General features: G+C 32.1%; 4 protein-coding genes and 1 long non-coding RNA gene across 13 annotated transcripts; 2 read left to right on the top strand and 3 right to left on the bottom strand.

Moving 5' to 3' along the window:
* The first annotated feature begins 9,041 nt into the window (after window positions 1–9,041).
* Window positions 9,042–11,170, top strand: LOC105183051 (uncharacterized). 3 transcript variants are annotated; one of them, XR_003113868.1, is made up of 6 exons: window positions 9,042–9,174; window positions 9,384–9,638; window positions 9,735–9,935; window positions 10,031–10,285; window positions 10,393–10,603; window positions 10,717–11,170. It is a non-coding gene; the product is annotated as an uncharacterized LOC105183051 (long non-coding RNA). The 3 variants fall into 3 exon arrangements; XR_003113869.1 differs by having other exon boundaries at window positions 9,047–9,178; XR_003113867.1 differs by having other exon boundaries at window positions 9,070–9,214.
* A 274-nt stretch (window positions 11,171–11,444) lies between these two features.
* LOC112589922 (uncharacterized) lies at window positions 11,445–13,412 on the bottom strand. Of its 2 annotated transcripts, XM_025304992.1 has the most exons (7): window positions 13,263–13,412; window positions 12,837–12,985; window positions 12,214–12,707; window positions 12,033–12,137; window positions 11,770–11,902; window positions 11,611–11,680; window positions 11,445–11,535 (listed from the first exon to the last, which is right to left on the bottom strand). In XM_025304992.1, the coding sequence occupies exons 3-7, from the start codon at window positions 12,345–12,347 to the stop codon at window positions 11,501–11,503; spliced, it is 477 nt and encodes a 158-aa protein (XP_025160777.1). In that variant the 5' UTR covers window positions 12,348–12,707; window positions 12,837–12,985; window positions 13,263–13,412; the 3' UTR covers window positions 11,445–11,500. The 2 variants fall into 2 exon arrangements, with proteins under 2 accessions (XP_025160777.1, XP_025160776.1); XM_025304991.1 differs by having other exon boundaries at window positions 11,445–11,680.
* Window positions 13,345–15,786, top strand: LOC112589921 (uncharacterized). Of its 4 annotated transcripts, XM_025304989.1 has the most exons (5): window positions 13,345–13,544; window positions 13,788–13,979; window positions 14,112–14,451; window positions 14,774–15,313; window positions 15,488–15,786. In XM_025304989.1, the coding sequence occupies exons 3-4, from the start codon at window positions 14,183–14,185 to the stop codon at window positions 15,273–15,275; spliced, it is 771 nt and encodes a 256-aa protein (XP_025160774.1). In that variant the 5' UTR covers window positions 13,345–13,544; window positions 13,788–13,979; window positions 14,112–14,182; the 3' UTR covers window positions 15,276–15,313; window positions 15,488–15,786. The 4 variants fall into 4 exon arrangements, with proteins under 4 accessions (XP_025160774.1, XP_025160772.1, XP_025160773.1 ...); XM_025304987.1 differs by lacking the exon at window positions 15,488–15,786 and having other exon boundaries at window positions 14,774–15,362; XM_025304988.1 differs by lacking the exon at window positions 15,488–15,786 and having other exon boundaries at window positions 14,183–14,451; window positions 14,774–15,362.
* Window positions 15,787–15,897: 111 nt separating this feature from the next.
* LOC105181166 (transcription factor Adf-1-like) lies at window positions 15,898–17,402 on the bottom strand. 3 transcript variants are annotated; one of them, XM_019840492.2, is made up of 4 exons: window positions 17,015–17,402; window positions 16,781–16,946; window positions 16,288–16,695; window positions 15,898–16,214 (listed from the first exon to the last, which is right to left on the bottom strand). In XM_019840492.2, the coding sequence occupies exons 1-3, from the start codon at window positions 17,265–17,267 to the stop codon at window positions 16,674–16,676; spliced, it is 441 nt and encodes a 146-aa protein (XP_019696051.1). In that variant the 5' UTR covers window positions 17,268–17,402; the 3' UTR covers window positions 15,898–16,214; window positions 16,288–16,673. The 3 variants fall into 3 exon arrangements, with proteins under 3 accessions (XP_019696051.1, XP_011136063.1, XP_019696050.1); XM_011137761.3 differs by having other exon boundaries at window positions 16,288–16,714; window positions 17,015–17,374; XM_019840491.2 differs by lacking the exon at window positions 16,288–16,695.
* Window positions 17,403–18,011: 609 nt separating this feature from the next.
* On the bottom strand, window positions 18,012–19,059 carry LOC112589930 (uncharacterized). Its single transcript, XM_025305008.1, has 3 exons — window positions 18,847–19,059; window positions 18,637–18,726; window positions 18,012–18,020 (listed from the first exon to the last, which is right to left on the bottom strand). Exons 1-3 carry the CDS (start codon window positions 19,057–19,059, stop codon window positions 18,012–18,014), a joined length of 312 nt encoding a protein of 103 aa, XP_025160793.1.
* Between the last annotated feature and the right edge of the window lie 3,083 nt (window positions 19,060–22,142).

Below are 22,142 nucleotides of genomic sequence, written 5' to 3' on the forward strand. Positions count from 1 at the left end.
GTCCCGCTGTGACTCATATGTCGTGCGAGCGCAGAGAACTGTCTTTGTATCTTCGAGGCGCATAAGTTGTACCTGTGATTCACGTGCTCTGCAGCTGGCAGGCACGTGCGCAATAAAGGGACCAAAGAAGAAGAACACGCCTAGGTTAATTTAGGAACCTACCCTTCACTTGCATCGGCGAGAGAGCAAGAGGGCACAAAAATCCTAAAAATCTCATCTTTCTAACGCTACCTAGTGGAACTCGATCGGACTTATACAACGCGAGATATAGATAACTAAAGCCATCTATTGGAAAAATAATGGATTTCTTTTTACTACACCTAATATTATTTTATGATATATAGTTATTCACCATGCAATAAAACTGTATCTTCCAAAGTTGGAACTGCTAACAATTGAAGAAAATCTGTAGGAAAAGGATCAGCTTTTTTAACAGAAGTTTGTTTGAAGGACGAAATGACAGAGTCTGAGGAAAGCAAAAGTCTTTTAAATAAATCCTCGTTCGTCGCGATTCTCGATATTTTTCGGGTATGATATTCTCTTATATCTCTACAATCCTTATTCCTAGTTTCTCGAGCTTCCTCAGAAAGAAGACCAATCGGTAAAATAGATGCTGATATTATGCTAGCCCCATGTACAAGTAATTTATGTACAGAAGCGGGCATAAAGTACCAGCTATACAAATGGACGTATAGTTGAGCTGTCTCGTAACAATAGGTACCAAATTTATATACCAAATTTATATACGCGCTACACCCATTACCCATAAGGATTCCCATTTCTACCTAGGGGGAGATTTCTGTCACGGTAATGTTATAAAATAGTTTATATATATAAAAACAAAGCAACAAAAAATGTTTATTTTATATAACCTTTAGCTTTTATATTTATAATTTTCATATTTATATTTTTTATTATTATCTGTTTTTTATATTTATATTATTTATGTTGTTTATTAATTTATGATTTGTTTATTTTACGATAAAAACTACAATTATCCCCGGTGAAAAAATGTTCACGGTAAACATTTTTTGTCATATACGTAACATACAGGGTGTCTCATAACTAACCTGGCGGAGCTCGTGGAGACATACTATAGAGCGGGTTAAGACAAATATAAAAGTCCCATACCGTTTTGTGAGATTCGCAATAATTATCGAGTTATTAATGACAGAAATTAGAGGAATGAGCGCGCACCGAGACGTTATGGGAGGAGCATCTAGCCGCTCAGGCTAGAGAGCACTGCCCAGTCGACAAAGGAACTGTTACCGGCGCGCGGCGAGGGGAAGGACAATGCGCCAATTTATGTCCTTACCTCGCCGCTCCTACATCCCGCCGCACCGCGTCTATGCTCGCGCCGAAATGGCCGCTGAATATTCGCGATTACAATTACGAGATTATTTTATGAGGTACCACAGACAGCTCATATTGAATTATAAAGTTCAAGGTTCAAAAGTTCTTTGATCAAGGAAAACATCGAAAAGGAGAAAGTGATAGAGAGCGATGAGATCTACAGAAATTCTCATTGTTTTCTATCACATTCTATCGTTTTGCTGCATCGGATCCGAAAGAATTGATATCGCGTAAAGACAGAGTACGATGAACACTTTTCATCGTACTCTATTGTACTCTATCGTTAGGAGAATATTTAATTGTTAGAGTATGATAGAATTCGCGTAGAGACTCATCGTGTCCTATCGTTTTATTCAAGTCTACACGAAAAATATGTTTGGTTGAATGGACCAATTTTCAAGGCGCGTCGACAATTGACCTCAAGGTCAACCGGATATGATCCACGCGGTACATCCTGAATAATACTAATGCTGGCGGCACCGTAAATTCTAAAGCTCATAACTCAGACAATTCTCAACAAAAATAGGTCATTAAGTAGTATCTCGGAAACGTCTCGCTGTCATCTTTAACATTGTGTGATAAAAAATGGGATATTCCATTTAAAAAAATCATGTTGGCATTGACCTCGTCTTGACTCCTCCACTCAAGCTGAACCGGATATGATTATTCAATAGAACTTTTAAAACCTTACAACTTTAGTTGGAAATATTTTTCTTAAAAACGTTTTGTTTTCGAGGTATTTGACCGTTTCCAGACTTTTCTAACTAAAGTGATATGGTCCATTATCGATGATTTTATTAAAAAATTTTTCGAACGAAAGTTGCATGGCTTGAAGGACGACACATAACGGAAATGTGGACTTGACCTTGAGTGAAGTGACCTTGTCAAAATCAGGCCAAGGTCATTAATGTTTTTTTAAATAGAAACTACGATTTTTTATTACATATTCTTGTAGCTTATCTCGAGAGCATTCCAAAACACTCTAACAAAGTTACATTTCATCGAGTACTTTACGAGTTATGAGGCTTGGAACTTAAGGCAAGACCGATCACTGATCCGACCAATTAAGGCAAGATCAATTCGAATATGTCTTTAGCCGTTAATAAGTCTTGGCCTTAGAAGTACGAAATAAAACCTCCTTGCTTTTATTACAATATCCTGTAAGTTAGCAAATATTCTTCACACATACAAATATAGTATTATTATATTTTTATTGAGTAGTGCATTGAACAACTATAACATTGTTCTGAGAGTTTTCTCATTTAGAGCAATGAAACAAATATATTTTATGAATTTTTTTTCACGCAGATAGAAAATTTCACGGATATAATTGTTTTTGGAGATTATTTAATACTGTATGAAAAATATGTATTAACTTACAGGATATTGTAATAAAAGCAGAGGTTTCATTTCGTACTTCTTGATTCTGTTACAATATTCTTTTATATTTCATACTACATCCTTGTATAACTTAAAATTATTCTTAAAATATTATAAATAATTCAATAATCAAACCTGTGAACCTGCCCGACTCCGCAAAATAATTAATAAAATATATTTCATTTTCTTGGCGCCGAATATTATTAATACTATTACAAATAATATTACGAATGATATAAATTTTTACAAATAAAATTTGTAAAAATTTGTGTTATTTGTAACATTATTATACAATTACAAATAAAATTACAAATAATAATATTACAAATAATATATATTACAAATAATAATATTATTAATAATAAAATATTACTTGTAATAATTTCGGTACGCCGAGTAGACAAAACTTTTCAGTATTGTCATAGAGAGGAAAGGAGAGAGAGACAGTCACGCCCGCGATTCAGATTATGGGTAAGAAAGAATTAGGCTCGCTCGCTGAGCGAGAACGAGAGCGACAAAGAAGGAATGATATTCTCTCTCTCTCTCGCTCGCTCGGCGCGTCGACAATTGCCGATCGCGTGGCTCACGCGGATTGACCGAGCTGGCTGTGTGCGTATATGGGCGGGGGGAGGGGGGAGGGAGGAGAATCCTCATGCAAGCCCGTCACCAAATTCGCATCACTGATACCAATGATGTCAAAATCGAACAAGCTGCGGACAAGCGTAACTTGTAAATACCGGAGATCAATTGTTTATCAGCTCATAGACAATTAATATGACGAGATACCCGCGGAGACCCGTGTACTTCTCTTTCGTCTTTGCGTACAATTGCGATCAATAAAAAATTTTCACGAATTGTTCGGTTTTGACATCATTGGTATACGTGTGTACGTGTGTGTATATGTGTACAATTGCGTATACGTACAATTGTGATATACACTTATCACGTTAGCATTGATCATTTTTATTCATGCTAAAAGAAATAAGTATGATTATGTAAAGAATTTGTCTGCGTATTATTATACATTCTACATAGTTCTCCCTGTGATAGTAAAAATAACACACTTGAACAACCTCTACGCTCATATCACAAAGCCTGATCCACTGCGCTACTGAAGCAAATTGGTAATTCTTCTGCTATAACGACATTAACAGAAGAGACTAAACTTCAAACTGCATTTCTCAAAAACGTTTAAGATTTGTATCGTTATTGGGTAGCATTTGTTACTGTTACATCAATATTATACTTTTCTAAAAGCAAAATCACGCGGTTATTTCAAGGATGAAGATTCCTCTCGTGTGAGATATTAATTATTCATTCTTTATTAATGGGAAAAGATTTTCCTTTGATTTAAATGTTCAAGAAAAGTTATTTGTTCTCTGAGAATGTTTCAATTTTTATGTTCGTGAAAAGTTTATAAAATTCGTAAAGAAAGAAAATTATTTTACTACCTACCTGTTCAAGAGTTGCGCATAAGAGATATTTTAACAAATCTGAATCTGAATCAGTCAACAAATTAAATTTTTCATTCAAAGAAGCATATGTAGGGTAAACATAAGTAAGATAAGTATAAATAATAAATTAAATATTATTCTCTGAATATAATAATAAATAAATGTTTTTTTCTTTAGCTGAATCATCGAAGTAAATATTCTATTATAAATTGACTTTTCGGATTACAATATTAATTTGATTTTTCAAAATACGCTTTCAAATTGACTCTTTGGAATACGCTATTAAATTGACTTTTCGGAGTACACTTTTAAATTGACTCTTCTGACTACACATTTGTTAGTTGACTCTGTGGAGTACATATTTTTTAATTAACTCTTCGGAAAGAAGAGAAGAGAAACATTTTATATTTTATTTAAAAAATCTTAATTTTTGCAGAAAACTGATTGATGAAGAAAATAATTAATTCACGACCTCAACGAAGATCTTAAAAAAATACTGCAAGAAATGAAGTTGTTGTTATTATATGCCATATTGTACAATATTAAAACATACGCGCAATAATTATCTATAATTTGCATATATGGGCGTTTATGTAATTATAAGTAATATAAAAGTCATGACAAATTAATGTGGCCTCGCGTTGTTTCTGTCGCGTCATTGCTAGAAATCGTCCGAACTTTCGAAATTATTTTCTTCCCGAATTATGAATATAAAACAATGTAGAAAGGAAAACAAGGGGGTGAAAGAGGGGATGGCAGCGATGTCTGCCTTACGATAACATCGCTGCTAGCTCGCTTCGTCGCGATTGTCTATTCGCTGGTGGTGAGACGAAGACCGATTCTTCGTTTTTATCAAACTAATCTAGCTCGCTCGTGAACATAGCACAGAACAGAACCAAATAATTATGGACATAACACGGAATAGTACCGACAAATCGTAGACATTGGCTTAGTAGTTCATGTCCATGAAAAATGGACCCAGTTGGCGCTGCGAATCAGCCAAATTTTCCATAACGCTGCAAATGCAGCCATGCCCGCTTTCAGGCTTCTCTTTGATACGGCTAGGCGCATTTTAAATGCGCCATCTGACAAAATGCGCCTAAACTACGTCCGCTAGGCGCACTTTCGCGGTGGTAAAAGTAAAATGCGTCTAGGTTCGCGTCCGTACTACTTCCATGCAATGGATAGTAGATTAGAAAAAGACAGACGACAGACAATCGTCCCGTCTTTGTCTCACTACTGAGCGGCGCGCGGCAGTAAACACGAGGCGAGGTAGCGGCGATCTTATCGCTAAGCGAACATCTCTCCGCTTTTCTTTCATCTTTCACGCTCCAGAGACATCAAAAGACGCGGTAACGTCTCGTGTCAAGGGAACGTGCGAAGCGAGGAATTATTTTTCACGCACGCGAGGTAGCACATGGGAGACTAGACGAGCGTCGACATATTATCTGTTTCTTTCCCGCTCGTCTAGCTTATTGACTGCGTGAGCCGCGAGATTTTTCTCGCTACTCCTATACCTCGCTCTTTCTCTCTCTCTCTCTCTCTCTCTCTCGCTCGTTCTTTCTCTCTCTCGCGCACTTGCTCGCTCTTCCTCTCTTCTCGTGTTCTTACGGCTTGATTAAATATATTAATTACATGACAATATATATATAAATAAATGACACATATATAGTGTATATGTATATAAAGAATATTTAGTATTAATGCACAAATAAAGAAGAGAATTATAATGAGAGACGAAAAGTTAATAGAAATCCACTCTTAGCCGATATATACATCTTTTAAAAATGATTTGTTATTAAAGTATATGACAGAATAATTTATTTATGCTAATAAATATAAATTAAAAATTAAATGAAATGTTATTTGTTTTGTAAAAGATATTCCATTGTTACATTTTTCTTTTCGTAGCAAAAATAAATTTGGTCTAGTAAAAAAATTAATTAGTTTTATTATCATATTTCAATTACGATTTTATTATTTAATTTTACGAATAGATAATGTGCATATTGTTGCTCAACCGAAATCGCGAGAAAATGGTGATCTCCATCAAAAAATAAATGCAAACTTTTTAATAATGTAATAATTTTTTTACGTAAGTGTTTGTTTTTATAGTATAACCTGTTGAATTTTATTAATTATTAATTCAGCATGTTATGGTATAAAAAATATATTTTAATATAAAAATTAATGTAATATTAATTGTTTGCATTTGCAATAAATATGGATAGAACAGGATAGGTTGCAATGATACGTAGGAAGAAAAAAGATAGATGGATAAATAGATAGATAGATAGATAGATAGATAGATATAGAGATAGATATAGATGGATAAATAGATAGACAGATAGATAAATAGATAGATGGATAGGTAGATATAGAAAAATAGATAGATAGATAGTTAGATAGTATAGGAAAAAAGATAAATAGAAATATAATAATAATAATTATTATTATTATTATTAATGTTTTCAGTAAAGAGAACATTCGCTTAAACGTAAGTCTTACTTAGGTCCAGTTTCACGACTTATATTATATTAACCGGAATATATTATACGACTTATATTATATTAACCGGAATATATTATATGATTTATATTATTTTAACCGGAATATAATTCGTTAATATTAGAAGTACCGAGCGGTTATTTCTGATCGTTTCTATTTTTTAGATTAATATCCTGTTTCTTAAAGATTACAGGATTTTTGTTTTGAGGGTTTGTTTAATGTGATGTTTGTAAAGAATGTATATAAATTTCTACATATAAGATTAAAAATATGAAAAATATTGCAGTGAAAGCAAGGAGGTTCCACGGTGCGCACCATATCTCAATAACTATTTGACTAACCGACTTGCAACTTGGCAGCATTATAAAATAGACTTCTCTTTACCGTTTTAACTACAATTAACCAAATTCATTAATAATTAATATTTTTTATTAAACTTTACCGAGAGGCCAGAACGATTTTTGTTCTAAATGCTACCATTTTATTATTTGTGTTCCGATTGTAGTTCAGACGATAGCTATACTTATAGAAAATAAAAAGCTACTTTAAATAATTGTGAAAAATTAAATCACACACATTTAGAAATTCCTTGGAATCGTCTATTTGCAACCTCTTTGCTTTTACTGCAATATTTTATATATTTTTAACCTTACATACTTGTAGAAAAATGTATATATATTCTTCAAACATCATTAAGCAAACTCTCAAAACCCGTAATCTTTTAATCATGTGAGCTTTTTCGCTTCCGCAAAAAAAATTAACGAAATATACGTATTTTTTGTCGGGTTCAATAAGACAACTCTTTAAAAGCCTATTTCAACAAAATTACATAATCGCATCATTGATATGCACAAGGAAATCAACCAATCATAATCCGTACAAGCGTGCCTTTTATATTAGACATATTTTACATTTAATTAATCTGTTTCCTTCTCTAGAACAAATAATCATCAAAGGTCAAGATAACGACAAAATTATTTTGACTTAATTTTGACATCATCTTCACTTTTATATAATTATTTGTTCTACTTCAGTTATGCATATGAACAATATGACTATGCAAGTTTGTCTCAATAAGTTTTAAACTCCGGTTAAAATAAATTATGAAACTAAATCTTAGCGTTTTTCAATCGGCATCTTTCACGATGTTATAAATTATAACATTATAAATATTATCTATATAACCAATTGTAACCTACACAATGGAACGCTCTTTGATTGAACCGATTGAAATTGCTCATATCAATTATTAATGATATATGGCCTTTCATTACATTCTTTAAGTATCATTACATTCTCTAAGTTTCAATTGTTAATTGAACAATTCCTTTCACAAGTCAAAGATTAACATGCTGATTTGAAACATAATGCAAAAAGCTCGAAAATAAATGCGAAGCAGAGAAGAGATTAACAATGAATGATTATTATTTAATATGCAACTTACATTAACATGGAATGTCTAATTGACTTAATGTCTCGAAGCTACTGAATATGAATTTCTGCTTAAATCTTTTCCTTTCTGTAGGAGGTTTTTGGCTGTTTCGGTTACTTCCCTCTACATTTATATTGATGAGTTGAAACATTTGTTTCTACGAGATGTTTAAAATTCGGTTGACTTTACGAGTATTGAATACTCATATTCAGTAGTCACTCATATTCCATTAACATGGAATGTCTAATTGACTTAATGTCTCGAAGCTACTGAATATGAGTGTTCAATACTCGTAAAGTCAACCGAATTTTAAACATCTCGTAGAAACAAATGCTTCAACTCATGAAAAGAGAGGAAGAGCGAGCAAGTGCGCGAGAGAGAGAAAGAACGAGCGAGAGAGAGAGAGAGAAAGAGCGAGGTATAGGAGTAGCGAGAAAAATCTCGCGGCTCACGCAGTCAATAAGCTAGACGAGCGGGAAAGAAACAAATAATATGTCGACGCTCGTCTAGTCTCCCATGTGCTACCTCGCGTGCGTGAAAAATAATTCCTCGCTTCGCACGTTCCCTTGTCACGAGACGCTACCGCGTCTTTTGATGTCTCTGGAGCATGAAAGATGAAAGAAAAGCGGAGAGATGTTCGCTTAGCGATAAGATCGCCGCTACCTCGCCTCGTGTTTACTGCCGCGCGCCGCTCAGTAGTGAGACAAAGACGGAACGATTGTCTGTCGTCTGTCTTTTTCTAATCTACTATCCATTGCATGGAAGTAGTACGGACACGAACCTAGGCGCATTTTACTTTTATCACCGCGAAAGTGCGCCTAGCGGACGTAGTTTAGGCGCATTTTGGTCAGATGGCGTATCTAAAATGCGCCTAGCCGTATCCCCCGAAATACGGCCGATGGCCGCTCTCATTCTTCTCTCTGATCGTGCCATAACGTAATTGAACTTAACCTAACATACGTGTATTATTCACTGCATTTATACAAGCTGATACGTCCGAAATCTCGAGCGAATGGAGATTTGTATTCAAATATTGTTGAAAATATTGTGGGTCTGCAGAACAGCATAAAATTATCGATATTATATAGTAAACATTCAAATATTTCACATTCATATTTAACGCATTTAATTACATACCAGTAGATAATAGTTGATGCACATCAAATGCCTCGGCTATAACATATTCTACACTGTCTTTTAAATAACTTTTATTACATGTCTCAAAATAATTATTTACGCTTTCTTTGCATATATAGGTCTGTTCTTTTCATCTGTACTAGTTCATGCACTAGGACTGATGTAGTACAGGCGCGGGCAACATGAGTGCAAGAGTACTATTACAGTGAAAAGAACGCAATGGTGCAGTATTCAATAGTATTCAATATGGCGCACAACAGACACAATAGGCCTGTTATACAATATGTTAGTTGAACTAGAACTTGAGTCTTCAGATGAAGATTTTGATTTAATACCACCATTACCACCACCACTTCTGGTTGAAGATAATAATGGTAATATATTTTATAACAAATATGTTATGAACGAAATAAAAATTAAAAAATATAACTTAACCTAATTTAATATATCAATTTATGTTTTATATTTAGATCATAATGAATTATAAATATTTCATCCAGTTTTTGGAATGATTCAACGAATAGAACACGTAAAAATAAATAATTATGTGGAAAACATAGTCTAAAATTATAACAACATCGATTTCATTATGCACTTTCATTTATCAAGAGAAGTAGCATACGATTTAATAAACCAATTCCGTGTATCTGAGATATTTACTTCCTTACAAGGTATGTGTATATTAAAAAATTAAATTTTTATTTATTAATCCCATATTTATTTTATAAAAAAGATAACTATTACAACACATACATCTCTTTTACAGAAGGAGGACGTTTAAAAGTTACTGCAGAAAAACAAATTTTATGTTACCTGTGGTTTTTAGGCCATGAAAGTGCTGGTTATCGTGATGTGGCTGACAGATTTGGAATAACTATTAGTGTTTTGCATAAAGTTATTACCAGAGTAACTGATTTTATTATGTATTTAGCACCCAATATTATTCGATATCCAACTGCGGATGAAAAAAAAGAAACAGCTTCTCATTATCGCAATGAGAAAAAGTTCCCTGGTGTAATTGGTATTTAATATTTCACTATTTCAATCGAAATTAAATTTTGTTGATATTTTTATTGATTCTATTTAATGTATTTATATTATCTTTGTTAGCTATAATATCCTTTTTAGGTGCCATAGACGGATCCCACATTAGAATTGACAAACCTACAGAAGATCCCAACTCATATATTAATCGGAAACAATACTTTTCATTGCATATCCAAGGCCAACCACAATATGAAATTTTTTGATGTATTTGTTGGATATCCTGGCTCCGTCCATGACGCGAGAGTATTTAAAAATTCACCAGTTCGTAATGATCTTCATGAACTTTGCAGAGGTTATTTTAAATTTAATTAAATAAAACATGATAAAAATTATAAGAATTAATAATTTGCACCTGAGTTATCAATCTGAAATGTTATTCAAATATTATTAATCTTTCTTTTTTAGATAATTACTATTTATTAGGAGACAGTGCGTACCCTTGCTTAAAACAACTAATTGTCCCATTTAGGGATAATGGGCACTTGACACGTGCACAAAGAAATTTCAATCAAAAATTAAGTTCTTGTCGCGTAATTATAGAGAATGCTTTTGGTTGTCTAAAACAACGTTTACGGTTTAGGCAGTTATATCACTTCAAGTTACGTGATATAGTAAGAATAGTTCACGTTATACATGCTTGTTATGTACTTCATAATATGGCGAACGCAGGAGAAATAAAATATTTTGAAGCTTCCATGGAGGATGAATATCCAGATATTGAAGTACAAGATTTACACATTGAACAACGCATTGATGAAGTACTAAGAGAAAATGAAACCAGAATATATATTCGCAATGAAATATGTCGCCAATTAAATGTTCAATAAATACAATTATATATGCATACATAAATACAACTATACAAATATACATAATAAATAATGCATTATTATATGTCAAATATTTTGTAATTTATGTTTATATTTTGCATATTTTTACTTATAAATTATAAGATAAAGTAAGTATATAAATTATAAGTAAAGTAAAATTAAAACAAACGAAACGTAAAAGTTATGTAATAAACAAAACATATGATAAATAAACGAAACAAAACCAATATATATATTTCTTCCTTTTTTCTTTGGTTTCTTCATTTTCTTAGTTTTTATTTTTGTTTCCAATGAAATCTTTTAAAAGAATATTTTTTTCTTCCTTCAATTTGCAACTTCTAATTGTTCTTGTACTTTTTTTAAGGATTCCTCGTAATTCTCAGTTGTTTATATTCTGTAAGTATGTGTCTTTGTATTTCTAATTTACTTTCTTTTTCTTGTATAGTAATATTTATAAATTTTTCAATACTTTCTTGACACTTTTCTGCTGTTTGTGACATATTTCTGTTTCTTTTTCTTTGTGTTTGTTCTTGTAATATCTGTAAAAAAAATATATATATGCATATGATATGTTTGAAATTAGATAAAATTATATCTTTTTATATTAATGGGATATATTGTGTTATACTTCGTTGGAAATATTTCTTGTAATAATGTCCCTTGTCGTTCTTACTTCTCTTGCATTATTATTTTCTTCTTGCATATTATAAAAGAGTGTACTTTCATCAGTTGTATTTTCATCATTAAAATCAGAAATAGATCTACAATAATGTAAAATATAGATTTCTGTTCATTAAATGTTAGTAACAGATTAATTATTATATATTAACATATATATATATATATATATGTTTTTAAGTATGAAAATAAAATATTAAATGTCGAACCTACAGAGATGTACTTGCTCTCACATCTTCTCGTAAAATTAAACCTTCTCTACCAGAGACGGCCAAAGGTTCAATATTGTGCCTAGAGCCTAAAAGTTCCGTTAATTCCCTATAACAGAAAATAATGTTATTTTACATACATTAATTCTTCACAAATCTTAAAATTAATAAAGATTACAATTTACGTTTGATATAAACACGTTGTACATCCTTTGCCTGTCTTTTTGTTATTTGCAATCATATTTTTAAATGATCTTTCAAGGGATTTATATTTGTTTTCTATTTGAGTGGTTGTAATAGTGTATCCTTTTGATTGCATGATTTCACGTATTTTTTCCCAATAATATTTTTCTCGTTTTTATTTTTCGGTTTGTCAAAAGTTCTATTTTTTCTTTGTATATATGTAATAATAATTTGGTACTTTCATCGGACCAAAGAAAACTATTATCTGTCCTATGTCCTTCAATAATCATATTATTTTCATGTTGTATTACTGGTGGAAAAGATATTGTATTTTCATCATTTCTTATTACTGGAGAAGATATTGTATCTTCATTATTTCTTAATGAAATATCTATAGTTTCACGTAATTTTACATATACTGATGTATTGTCAACAATACATTCCACTGTATCGTAAGTAAAATCTATTTCTTTATATAGCATTTGAAATTGCAGACCTTAAAATATGAATATCAACAAACATAATTATTAATATTATGTATATATACAAATATATTAAAATAATTGAAATATCATGTATCCAAATTTTTAAATTTATTTATATTTAGATTATTTGATTTTCAAACCTTCACAAGTACATGTGACGTATCCTTGATCATTTATTAAAATATTTCCCATTGCATCTTTTAATATAATACCAAATTTTTCTTTTTCCATTTTTAGGCTTGTTTTTGTTGATCCTTTTCTCAGTTTTCTCAATTTTATTATTTGTTCCCTGAGAAAGAAATTATATATATATATATATATATCAACAATATTTTATATATTTAAATATATATGATATATATATTGTTGACTAATTCAATATTTTTATATTATTCAAAATCTATACAGACACATATGTCTGTATTTTTATTTATTATCTAAATTGCTCATTAAATTAGCAATTTTTAATAATTTATAAGTAAGTTATCTATAAGTAAGTTATTTATAAGTAAATAATCTTAGTAAGTTATCTATAAGTAGGTTATTTATAAGTAAATAATCTTTACCTTTAGGTTATGGACTTCTGCAGGCTTATTCTGAAACTTTTTAACGCATGCGTTATATGGCTCGTAACGCATGTTTTACGATTTCGTATTCTGTAAATGCATCTTAACGTATGGCGTCGTCAATATGCGTTACATTAACGTTAAGTTTGCGTTATATTATTTTTCACTATAAATCCGTATTCTGTAAACCACTTTAACGCAATTTGTAACGCATTTTCTTGCGTTACGTAAAGTAATGCTAACGCTGGCTGCCGGAGAACGTTAATGTCATAACGCAATCTTGTAAGGTTAAGTTAATATTAATATTTTTTATTGTGAATGAAATGGCTTGTGGAATACTCATCAATATGCTAAATGATGTGGAAAAGGAAGAAAAGAGGGAAAATTCTCTAATAATGAAAGAGTTGAGAGATAGTATTAATCCATTTAATTTAACGGATGAACAATTTATAAGAGTTTTCCGCTTATTAAAAGAAGCAGTAATTTATATATGTGACTCACTTCAAAATATTTTACAACGTAAAGGAAGGAGAGGATTAATGCTGGGGACACACACTTTCCGTAACCGTAACTTTAAATGTAACGTAGGAGTCTGCAAAACACATAATGTTTCCGTAACGCAGCGTTGCCACGCAACCACGGCGGACCTTTGACTTCATTTAAGTAAAGTAAAATACCCGCAATATATAACCAATACTGCAGAAATACATTATAAAGGTAATATTGTTATTATATATTATCTTTGGGTATGTATAAATATATGCATTAAATACTCTATTACAAATCGACATAATTGGAATAATAAAGAAACACACATAAACTGATTAAATGAAATATTTCATCTTTCAGCAAAGGAAAGATTAAATAGAATACGTTGTTAATAGATGGAGGCAATAAAATTATTTAATATTTATTATTAGATGTATGAGTACATTGTACATAGAAGAAATTATGCTAAACGTTGGATTAATCGGAGATGGTGGGTTAGAAGTATCAACAAAAACCGTAACCAGCAAGGAGATTTTAATGCTCTATTTCAAGAGCTAAAAGATGACACGGAAATGTTTTTTCGGTATACTCGAATGAGTGTTGACGTTTTTTATTTATTGTTGAAATTAGTTGAACCATTTTTGAGGAAAGAAAATTGGAGAGCTTTATGCCCAGAACAACGATTGTCTCTGACTTTGAGGTAAATCATATGCATTCAATAACGTATATTTTTTAAAATTGCATTGATAATAGGTTCGTTTATGTTATTTGCACAGAATATACCAGAAGTGTGCATTATTTTGTAGAATAGATTTAGTGTATAAAGAGTATAAAAGTGTGTATAGTGTATTGTAGTGTATAAAAGAACTGAAACTAAAAATGTAACTTGAATGCTTTAGTTCGCTTTAGTTTGTACTTACAACTACCGCAAGCCAAATATGGAGCATGTATTATTTTTTTTAGCTGATTAATATATACGATACAAAGCACGATAAACTAAGTAATGTTTGTCATAATTACAGATTTCTGGCTACTGGTGACCAACTGCTTTCTATCGCTTTTGCATATAGAATCGGAGCATCAACAGCATCTTCGGTCATTAAGCATACTTGTACCATATTAAACAAAGTATTGATCCCATTATATCTGACCCCTCCAACGTCAGAAAAATGGAAAGAAATAGCCACAGGTTTTCTTAAACATTGGAATATTCCAAATTGTGTTGGATCGTTCGATGGAAAACACATAAACATCCAAGCTCAACCAAATTCTGGAAGTGTCTATTTCAACTATAAAAAAACTTTCAGCATTGTCCTAATGGCTGCTTGCGATTCCAATTATAAATTTACTCTTATTGACGTTGGTGCTAATGGCAGTATTAGCGATGGGAGCATATTTGCTTCATCCGAAATAGGCCAAGCAGTTAAAAATGAAACATTAAACATACCACGAGGACAAATACAACTTCCTGGTAGTAATCAATCAACGCCATATTTTTTATCGGTGATCAAGCTTTCCCACTAATGAAAAATTTTATGAGGCCCTACGCTGGACGGAAATTGGTAGAGAAAAAGCAATTATTTAATTATAGATTATCTCGTGGTAGAAGAACGATAGAGAACGCATTCGGAATACTTTCTGCACGTTGGAGAATTTTACGTCGAACAATTTGTTTAGATGTAAAAGCTGTTGACCAGATTGTAATTAGTACTATATGGCTTCATAATTTTTTAAAGACAGATGATGAAAAACATATGCCAGAAAAACGTATATACTGTCCATCACATTTCATCGATTCAGAATTAGAAGACGGTCTAGTAATTGAAGGAACTTGGAGGAATGAACAGATACAAACACAACGGTTATGACCTACTGGTGCACATCGAGCGAACACAAACGCAATGGAACTACGCGATATTTTATCAGATTACTTTGTAACCCCAGTTGGAGAGATTCCATGGCAATACGATTACATTAGAAGAGGAACAAATCGAGAATAAAAAAGAGATGATATATGTTTCTGTATAAAATATTTAATAATCATATATATTTTCATATATTATATGTAATATATATCATATTTAATTTTGTTAATCGAATCTCATATAACGTACATAAAAATTTCTAAAATTAAATAAAATATATTTATATATCTAAATATTTATTTTGTTGAACGAATCTGTAGAATACATAAAACACTTATGATGTAAATATAATTTGTGTAATTTGTTCCATTTTTTGTTTCTTTATCCATTTCAGGCAATTTTCTCAATTCACAAGAAATCCATTTTCCAAATAACTCTACATCGCTTGCATTTGATGTTGTATCTTGGGAATTTCTGAGATATGAACTTAATTCCGATGATACTTTCAAGAAATTTGCTTCAACAGCGACAGAGCGTTTTTTTCTTTGGGTCCATCCGGGCAAGAAATGATTCTTCTCTTCTTGTTGCATATTCTCTGCTACAATACAAGATCAAATTAGACTATAAAAAATATTATATCGCTTCCAGTATATTAAAAATAGATTACTTACATTTTCTTTTAGGTGTCGAAATGTTTGTAAAGATATCTCTGGATTTGTTGGCTTTTCACATTTAGAGGATTGAGGAGTCAGAATGGATTGTGGAGATGTCAAAGAAATAGTTAAATTGTGATCATCTCCGTCACTAGGTGATGGTGTTGAACTATATATTGTATGGAATGCAGAATTCTTCGGCAGTGGAGAATTTAGAAAAATTGGTGATTGTTGACGAGTAGATATTTGAGGTGGTGGGGTATTTCGGGAACTTGCAGGCGACACTGAAGAGAATGGCATGCTATCAGAATTTGATGGTGACTAGGAAGGTGATAATGATACTGATATTGAAGATTAAGGATTTTGAGTACTTGAAGTACAAGACGATACTGGGTGTGCTTTAATCACCGGTCGTTGTGTAGCGGACTGTAAGTTTGTATAGGTTCTAAAACATTGAAGAACAAAAACACTTTCGTGAATACTTGTTATATTTTTTAGCTACATTACTTACTTTCTTGACTGAACATGTTTCGAAAGAAACATCATATTTTGATACAAAGCCCATTCTTTTCTTCCTGTAATACTTCCACTACCACTCTTTGTTTCTGCATCCCGTAACTTTCGCTCTTTTGCAAATTTTTCCCTCAAGCGTAACCATCGCCTCTGACAATCTTCCACTTAAATAATTTTACGTATTTATTTTCGTAAATATATTTTAGTTGCGAATTTATATAATTACACATACCTGAACAATTTAGAACGGATGCTATTTCTTCCCATGAGCGTTCACGTACATTTTTATCTTTAAAATCTTTCAAGTTCTTTGCATAAAGATGAGGATAACCTCTCACGATGTCGATGAAAGTAGCATCGGCTTCAGTATTCAATTCGGTCGTATGTATCGAATTGAATACTAAATCCGATGTTACTTCCATCACACTTATATCTTGTATATCTTCGGAGTCTGTATACATTTTGTGGCAATACAAATGATCCATACACTTATCTCAGAATGCTTTCTTGATCGCGCCGGACTGTGACGTCAGACAACGTCAATCTGATTGGCTATCCGTAAGAAACATACCGTAGAATTCCAACATGCTGAAATTTTTCGACTACTACGTTATGGTTACGGTTACGGTTACTGCCGAATCGAGCAACGCGATTGGTCGAAATCTTACGGTTACGGTTACGGAAAGTGTGTGTCCCCAGCTTAAGTGTAGAAACATAGATAATTATGTAAATTCTAATATAACTTTAAAATACATAATAGACATGCGGACATTAAAGTTTTCCGCTATATTTAGATACAGTTCGGAACGCAATTGATGGTTCAACGAGAGAACTTATTTGCTGAAAAGTTTTCAAAACAAGTTCTCTTATTAGATTATCAACTGTGTTCCGAACTATATTGAAAACATAACGAACAACTTTATTGATGTCCATGACTGTAAACTGATTTTGTTCAAATTTGTATAATAAAAACTTATGTGTTACTAACTACTTACAGGTTTTAGCTGCACTGCGTTTTTTTACTATAGGTTCTTATCAAAAAGATATTGGTAATGATTATTTGATATCTATATCACAACCAGCAACTAACAGAGCAATAAAAGCAGTAGCGATGGGTATCACGCAATTGCTTGCCAACGAGTGGATCAAATTCCCAAACACGGAGGAAAAACGAGCAGCTTTAAAAGAAAAGTGACATCCTTTTACAATTATAAAAGACCGTTAAAAATTTACTCTGACTGTAAACAATTTATATTTTTCTTAAGAAAACAATGTAATAATATCAGGAAATTGAAATAATTTATATATGATTGCACTTAACTGTTGTGATTTTTTTTACAAATCTTTCTTTAAATAATATTAAATAAATTTGTCTATTCACTGAATTATAATTTTTTTCATAATTTTCTTATAATATTGTTTTGTACAATATATTTTTACAGATTTCAAAAGGAAAGGATTTTTAAAGGAGTAATAGGTTGCATAGATTGCACTTATGTCGCTATTGTGAGACCAAAACATCACGAGGAATCATATATGTATAAACCATAAAAGGTTTCCATTCAATTAATGTACAGGCAGTAAGTAGACTCACTACAAAAATATATAATATATAATATACTATACAAATTCAAAAAGAAACTTAATGCATACTTGTATTATTTATAATAAGATAGCGTCACACGATTTGGAAATCTTAAACGTCAATGCTAGATTTCTTGGAAGTGTCCATGACAGCTTTATATAGAGACATTGTACCATAAGGGACGAAATGCAACGATTATATGATTCTGGAGATCGAACAACGTGGCTTTTGGGTAAGTATCACGATTATTTTATATTTATTTACCTAACAATGTATATAAAAATGTTTATTTGATTATAGGCGATGCAGGTTACGGTTTGGAACCTTGGCTGATGACACCTATCACAGATGCACCAGAGCTACAAGATGCACAAGACAACGTTATACTAACATTATAAAAAAATAGCATTTTAATAATAAAGAAAACAATGTGAGGAAATAATACTTTAACTATGATAGAAATATATAATAAAACTTACTTTTCTCCAACCTTCTGTACCTTTTGATGGGCCGTCTAAGCTATTTAACTGTTTAGTTAATTGCTGCCATTGTAAGTCGTGAACTGGCTTTCCTCTTGCTCCTAATAATTTGCCTGTGGCAAACGCAGTATGGTTTTCCATATATGTAATAAGGAAATCTAATTGCTTGTTTGTTGTTTTAGGGGCTCTTTTCTTTTTCTGTGCAACTTCCATACTGTAAGAACATATTGCTCATTAGTTAAATCAGTTATGTATCTATTCTTTTCGTACATTGCGTAAAAACAAATTAATTATTCACTATAATTTATTTATTACAAATGTGTGCACATAGCTTAATATATGTTATATATATAGTAAGTAAAATATATACATAACCTTGAATGTTTTTCTTTAGTGTATGTGTACAAACAGCGCAAACAGCTTCTTCTTCTTCTTTCGTAATCGGATTTCTTCAATAATCCAGAACAAACAACTTTACTTAAGCCGATTGAAATATTTTAAATCTTTCGCTATGATTGGTATTGCTGCGCCCGTGTCTTTGGGGGACAGTTATCCCCACGTTCCTGGGAGTGGACTGCAAAGGAATCGAGTAGAGATTGTTTGACAGCTGTTGTTGTCAAGGAGATTGTTTAATAAATAAAAAAGGAAAGAAGAAGAGATGAGTGAGAGTCGCCCTGGTCTTGTCACGACGAACGGACGTATTAAAATAAAGCTTCTTTCGTTTTATTAATTCCGTGTTATTTTTCTTGCGCAAGGGCGCAACATTTTGGGGGCTCGTCTGGGATAAGATCGACGTCGTGCGGAAGCATTGACACGATTTTTTTATTATCCGAGTGAAAAGAAGTGTTGTGAGAAATGTTACATTCTCCGATGGCAACGCGGAGTCAAACAGCAGAAGCCCGTCAGGCGGTTGCGACCGGACAGGAAGCAGAGACAGAGGCTCCGACGTTGATAGCAGCGATGAGAGAGTTGCGTCAGCTACGTGAGGAGCGGGAACGAGAGCGACTGGAGCTCCAGGAGTTGCGACAAAATTGGAGGATGGAGCCGCAAGGACAAGGGGAAAATTGTCAAGGCCAGTGTCAAAAATGTCTTAATTTAAAACCCGATATTTACGACGGTACTGAGTCTTTTTATGAATATGTCTCTCAGTTTGAATTAGTTGCGCGAGCTAATAAATGGAGTGAGGAGGAAAAGGCTTTAGTTTTTGCGACAAATTTGAGAGGGAAGGCGCGTTCAGTTTTAGATGGGATAGAACAAAATTTAGATTATAATGAGTTAAAATCGAAGTTAGAATTACGTTTTGGAGAAAGTAATTCTTTTCAGCATTCTTATTCTCAATTTATTAATAGGAAAATTAAAATTAATGAAGATTTTGCGTCTTATGGGGGGGAATTAGAAAAATTAGTCAGGTTAGCTTATCCAGAGTGTAAAAATGAAGTTCGTGACAAAATAGCTTGTGCCCAATTCATTTTGGGATTATCACAAGGCCTAGTTAAATAAACATTACAGCTTGAGGGAATTGTTTCTTTAAAATCAACAATAGAGCGTGCGAAAATTATTCAAACGATTTCAGAAGAGGGAAATTTTTCAAGTAAACAATTTTATGAAAGAAAATTTAATTTAAATATTCAGAAAACGGGAAATTTTGTTCGAAGAAGGGAGATGGAATTTTCACGGAATGAACGAGGTAATTTACAAAATTGGCAAAAGAATTTTAATAATAAAAGGAAGAATTTTAATTTTAATAATAGGGAATGTTGGAATTGTGGAAGTAAAGAACATTTTAGAGCATAATGTCCTGTTTTTGTTAACAAACAATTAAACTAGGTTTTACCAAATGGGACGGGGGGTATTAGGCAAAAGAAAATGAAACCCCGGTAGAGAATAAATTTAGGTTAAGTAGAATTAGAGAAAATTTTTGTTATTATGGTAAAGTTGACGGAGAAATTTGTATTTTCAGGATTGATACGGGTTCTGATGTCGTAATTTGTGAGAAATTTGTAAAGCCTCCAAAAAGGAGGATTGAAGTAAAAAATTTTCTTTTGTATCCCACAGGGGAAAAGGTTCCTGTATATTTTAAAACTAATGTTACGATTAAAATAGGAAAATTTATATTAACAATGCCGGTTTTTATTGCTGATATTGAGGAATGCATTCTTGGGTTAGATTTTCTTTCAATGACAGGATTAGAAGAAAACTTACAATCTATTTTAGGAATAGTTCAAGAGGAAATTTTATGTTCTCGTATTAGGGAAAAAGTGCAAGTTCCTAACTTTTTGAAAGAGTTATTTGATAGAGATTCAGAAAATTTAGATCTTGAACAAAAAAGAGGAATTTGCTAAGCTTTTAACTGAATTTCAGGATGTATTTTCGGAAGAAATTATTGCAGGAGGTTCTAATTTATTGGAGCATAAGATTGAATTGACAGATTCTCGTCCAATAAAGCAGGTTCCTCGTCAAATCCTTTTTCATTTTCGTTCTGAGATAAATGGGATTATTAAGGAAATGCTTGAGAAAGGAGTAATTGAGGAGTCTCAGAGTCCGTGGGCTTCTCCAGTTGTTTTAGTTAAAAAAAAAGAAGGGACGTTGCGTTTTTGTGTAGACTATAGGAAATTGAATTCTGTAACATTAAAAGATTCTTATCCGATTCCTCGAATTGATGACATTTTAGATCAGCTGTCAGGGAATGTTTGGTTTTCGACTTTAGATTTAAAAAGTGGATATTGGCAGGTGAAAATTCGTCCGGAAGATAAAAAAACGGCGTTTTCTGTAGGAGGAGGACTTTGGCAGTTTACTGTTATGCCGTTTGGGTTATGTAATGCGCCAGCGACTTTTGAGCGTTTAATGGAGCGAGTTCTTCGGGAATTATTGTCGAAAATTTGTATGGTTTATTTGGACGATGTGATTATTTTTAGTAAAACATTTGAGGGAATGATTAAAAATTTGAGAATTGTACTTTCACGTTTTAGGTTAGCTAAATTAAGTATAAATCCAAAGAAGTGTAGTCTTTTAGGCAGATCTGTGAAATATTTAGGTCATATAATTTCTGAGAGAGGTGTTACCACAGATCCTGAGAAAATTATTGCAGTAAAGGAGTGGCCGGTTCCTCAAACAAGAAAACAACTTAGAAGTTTTTTAGGATTTAGTTCATATTATCGGAGATTTGTTAAAAATTTTTCTCTAATTGCCAAGCCCTTTTATACTTTGACGGAAAATAATTCCAAATTTATAATTTATGGACAAATCAATGTCAGGAATCTTTTGAGAAGTTAAAAGAAAATTTAATTTCTTCTCCG

This window comes from Harpegnathos saltator, unplaced genomic scaffold, assembly GCF_003227715.2.
Source record: "Harpegnathos saltator strain DR-91 unplaced genomic scaffold, Hsal_v8.6 scaffold66, whole genome shotgun sequence".
In the NCBI taxonomy this organism is placed as follows: domain Eukaryota; kingdom Metazoa; phylum Arthropoda; class Insecta; order Hymenoptera; family Formicidae; genus Harpegnathos; species Harpegnathos saltator.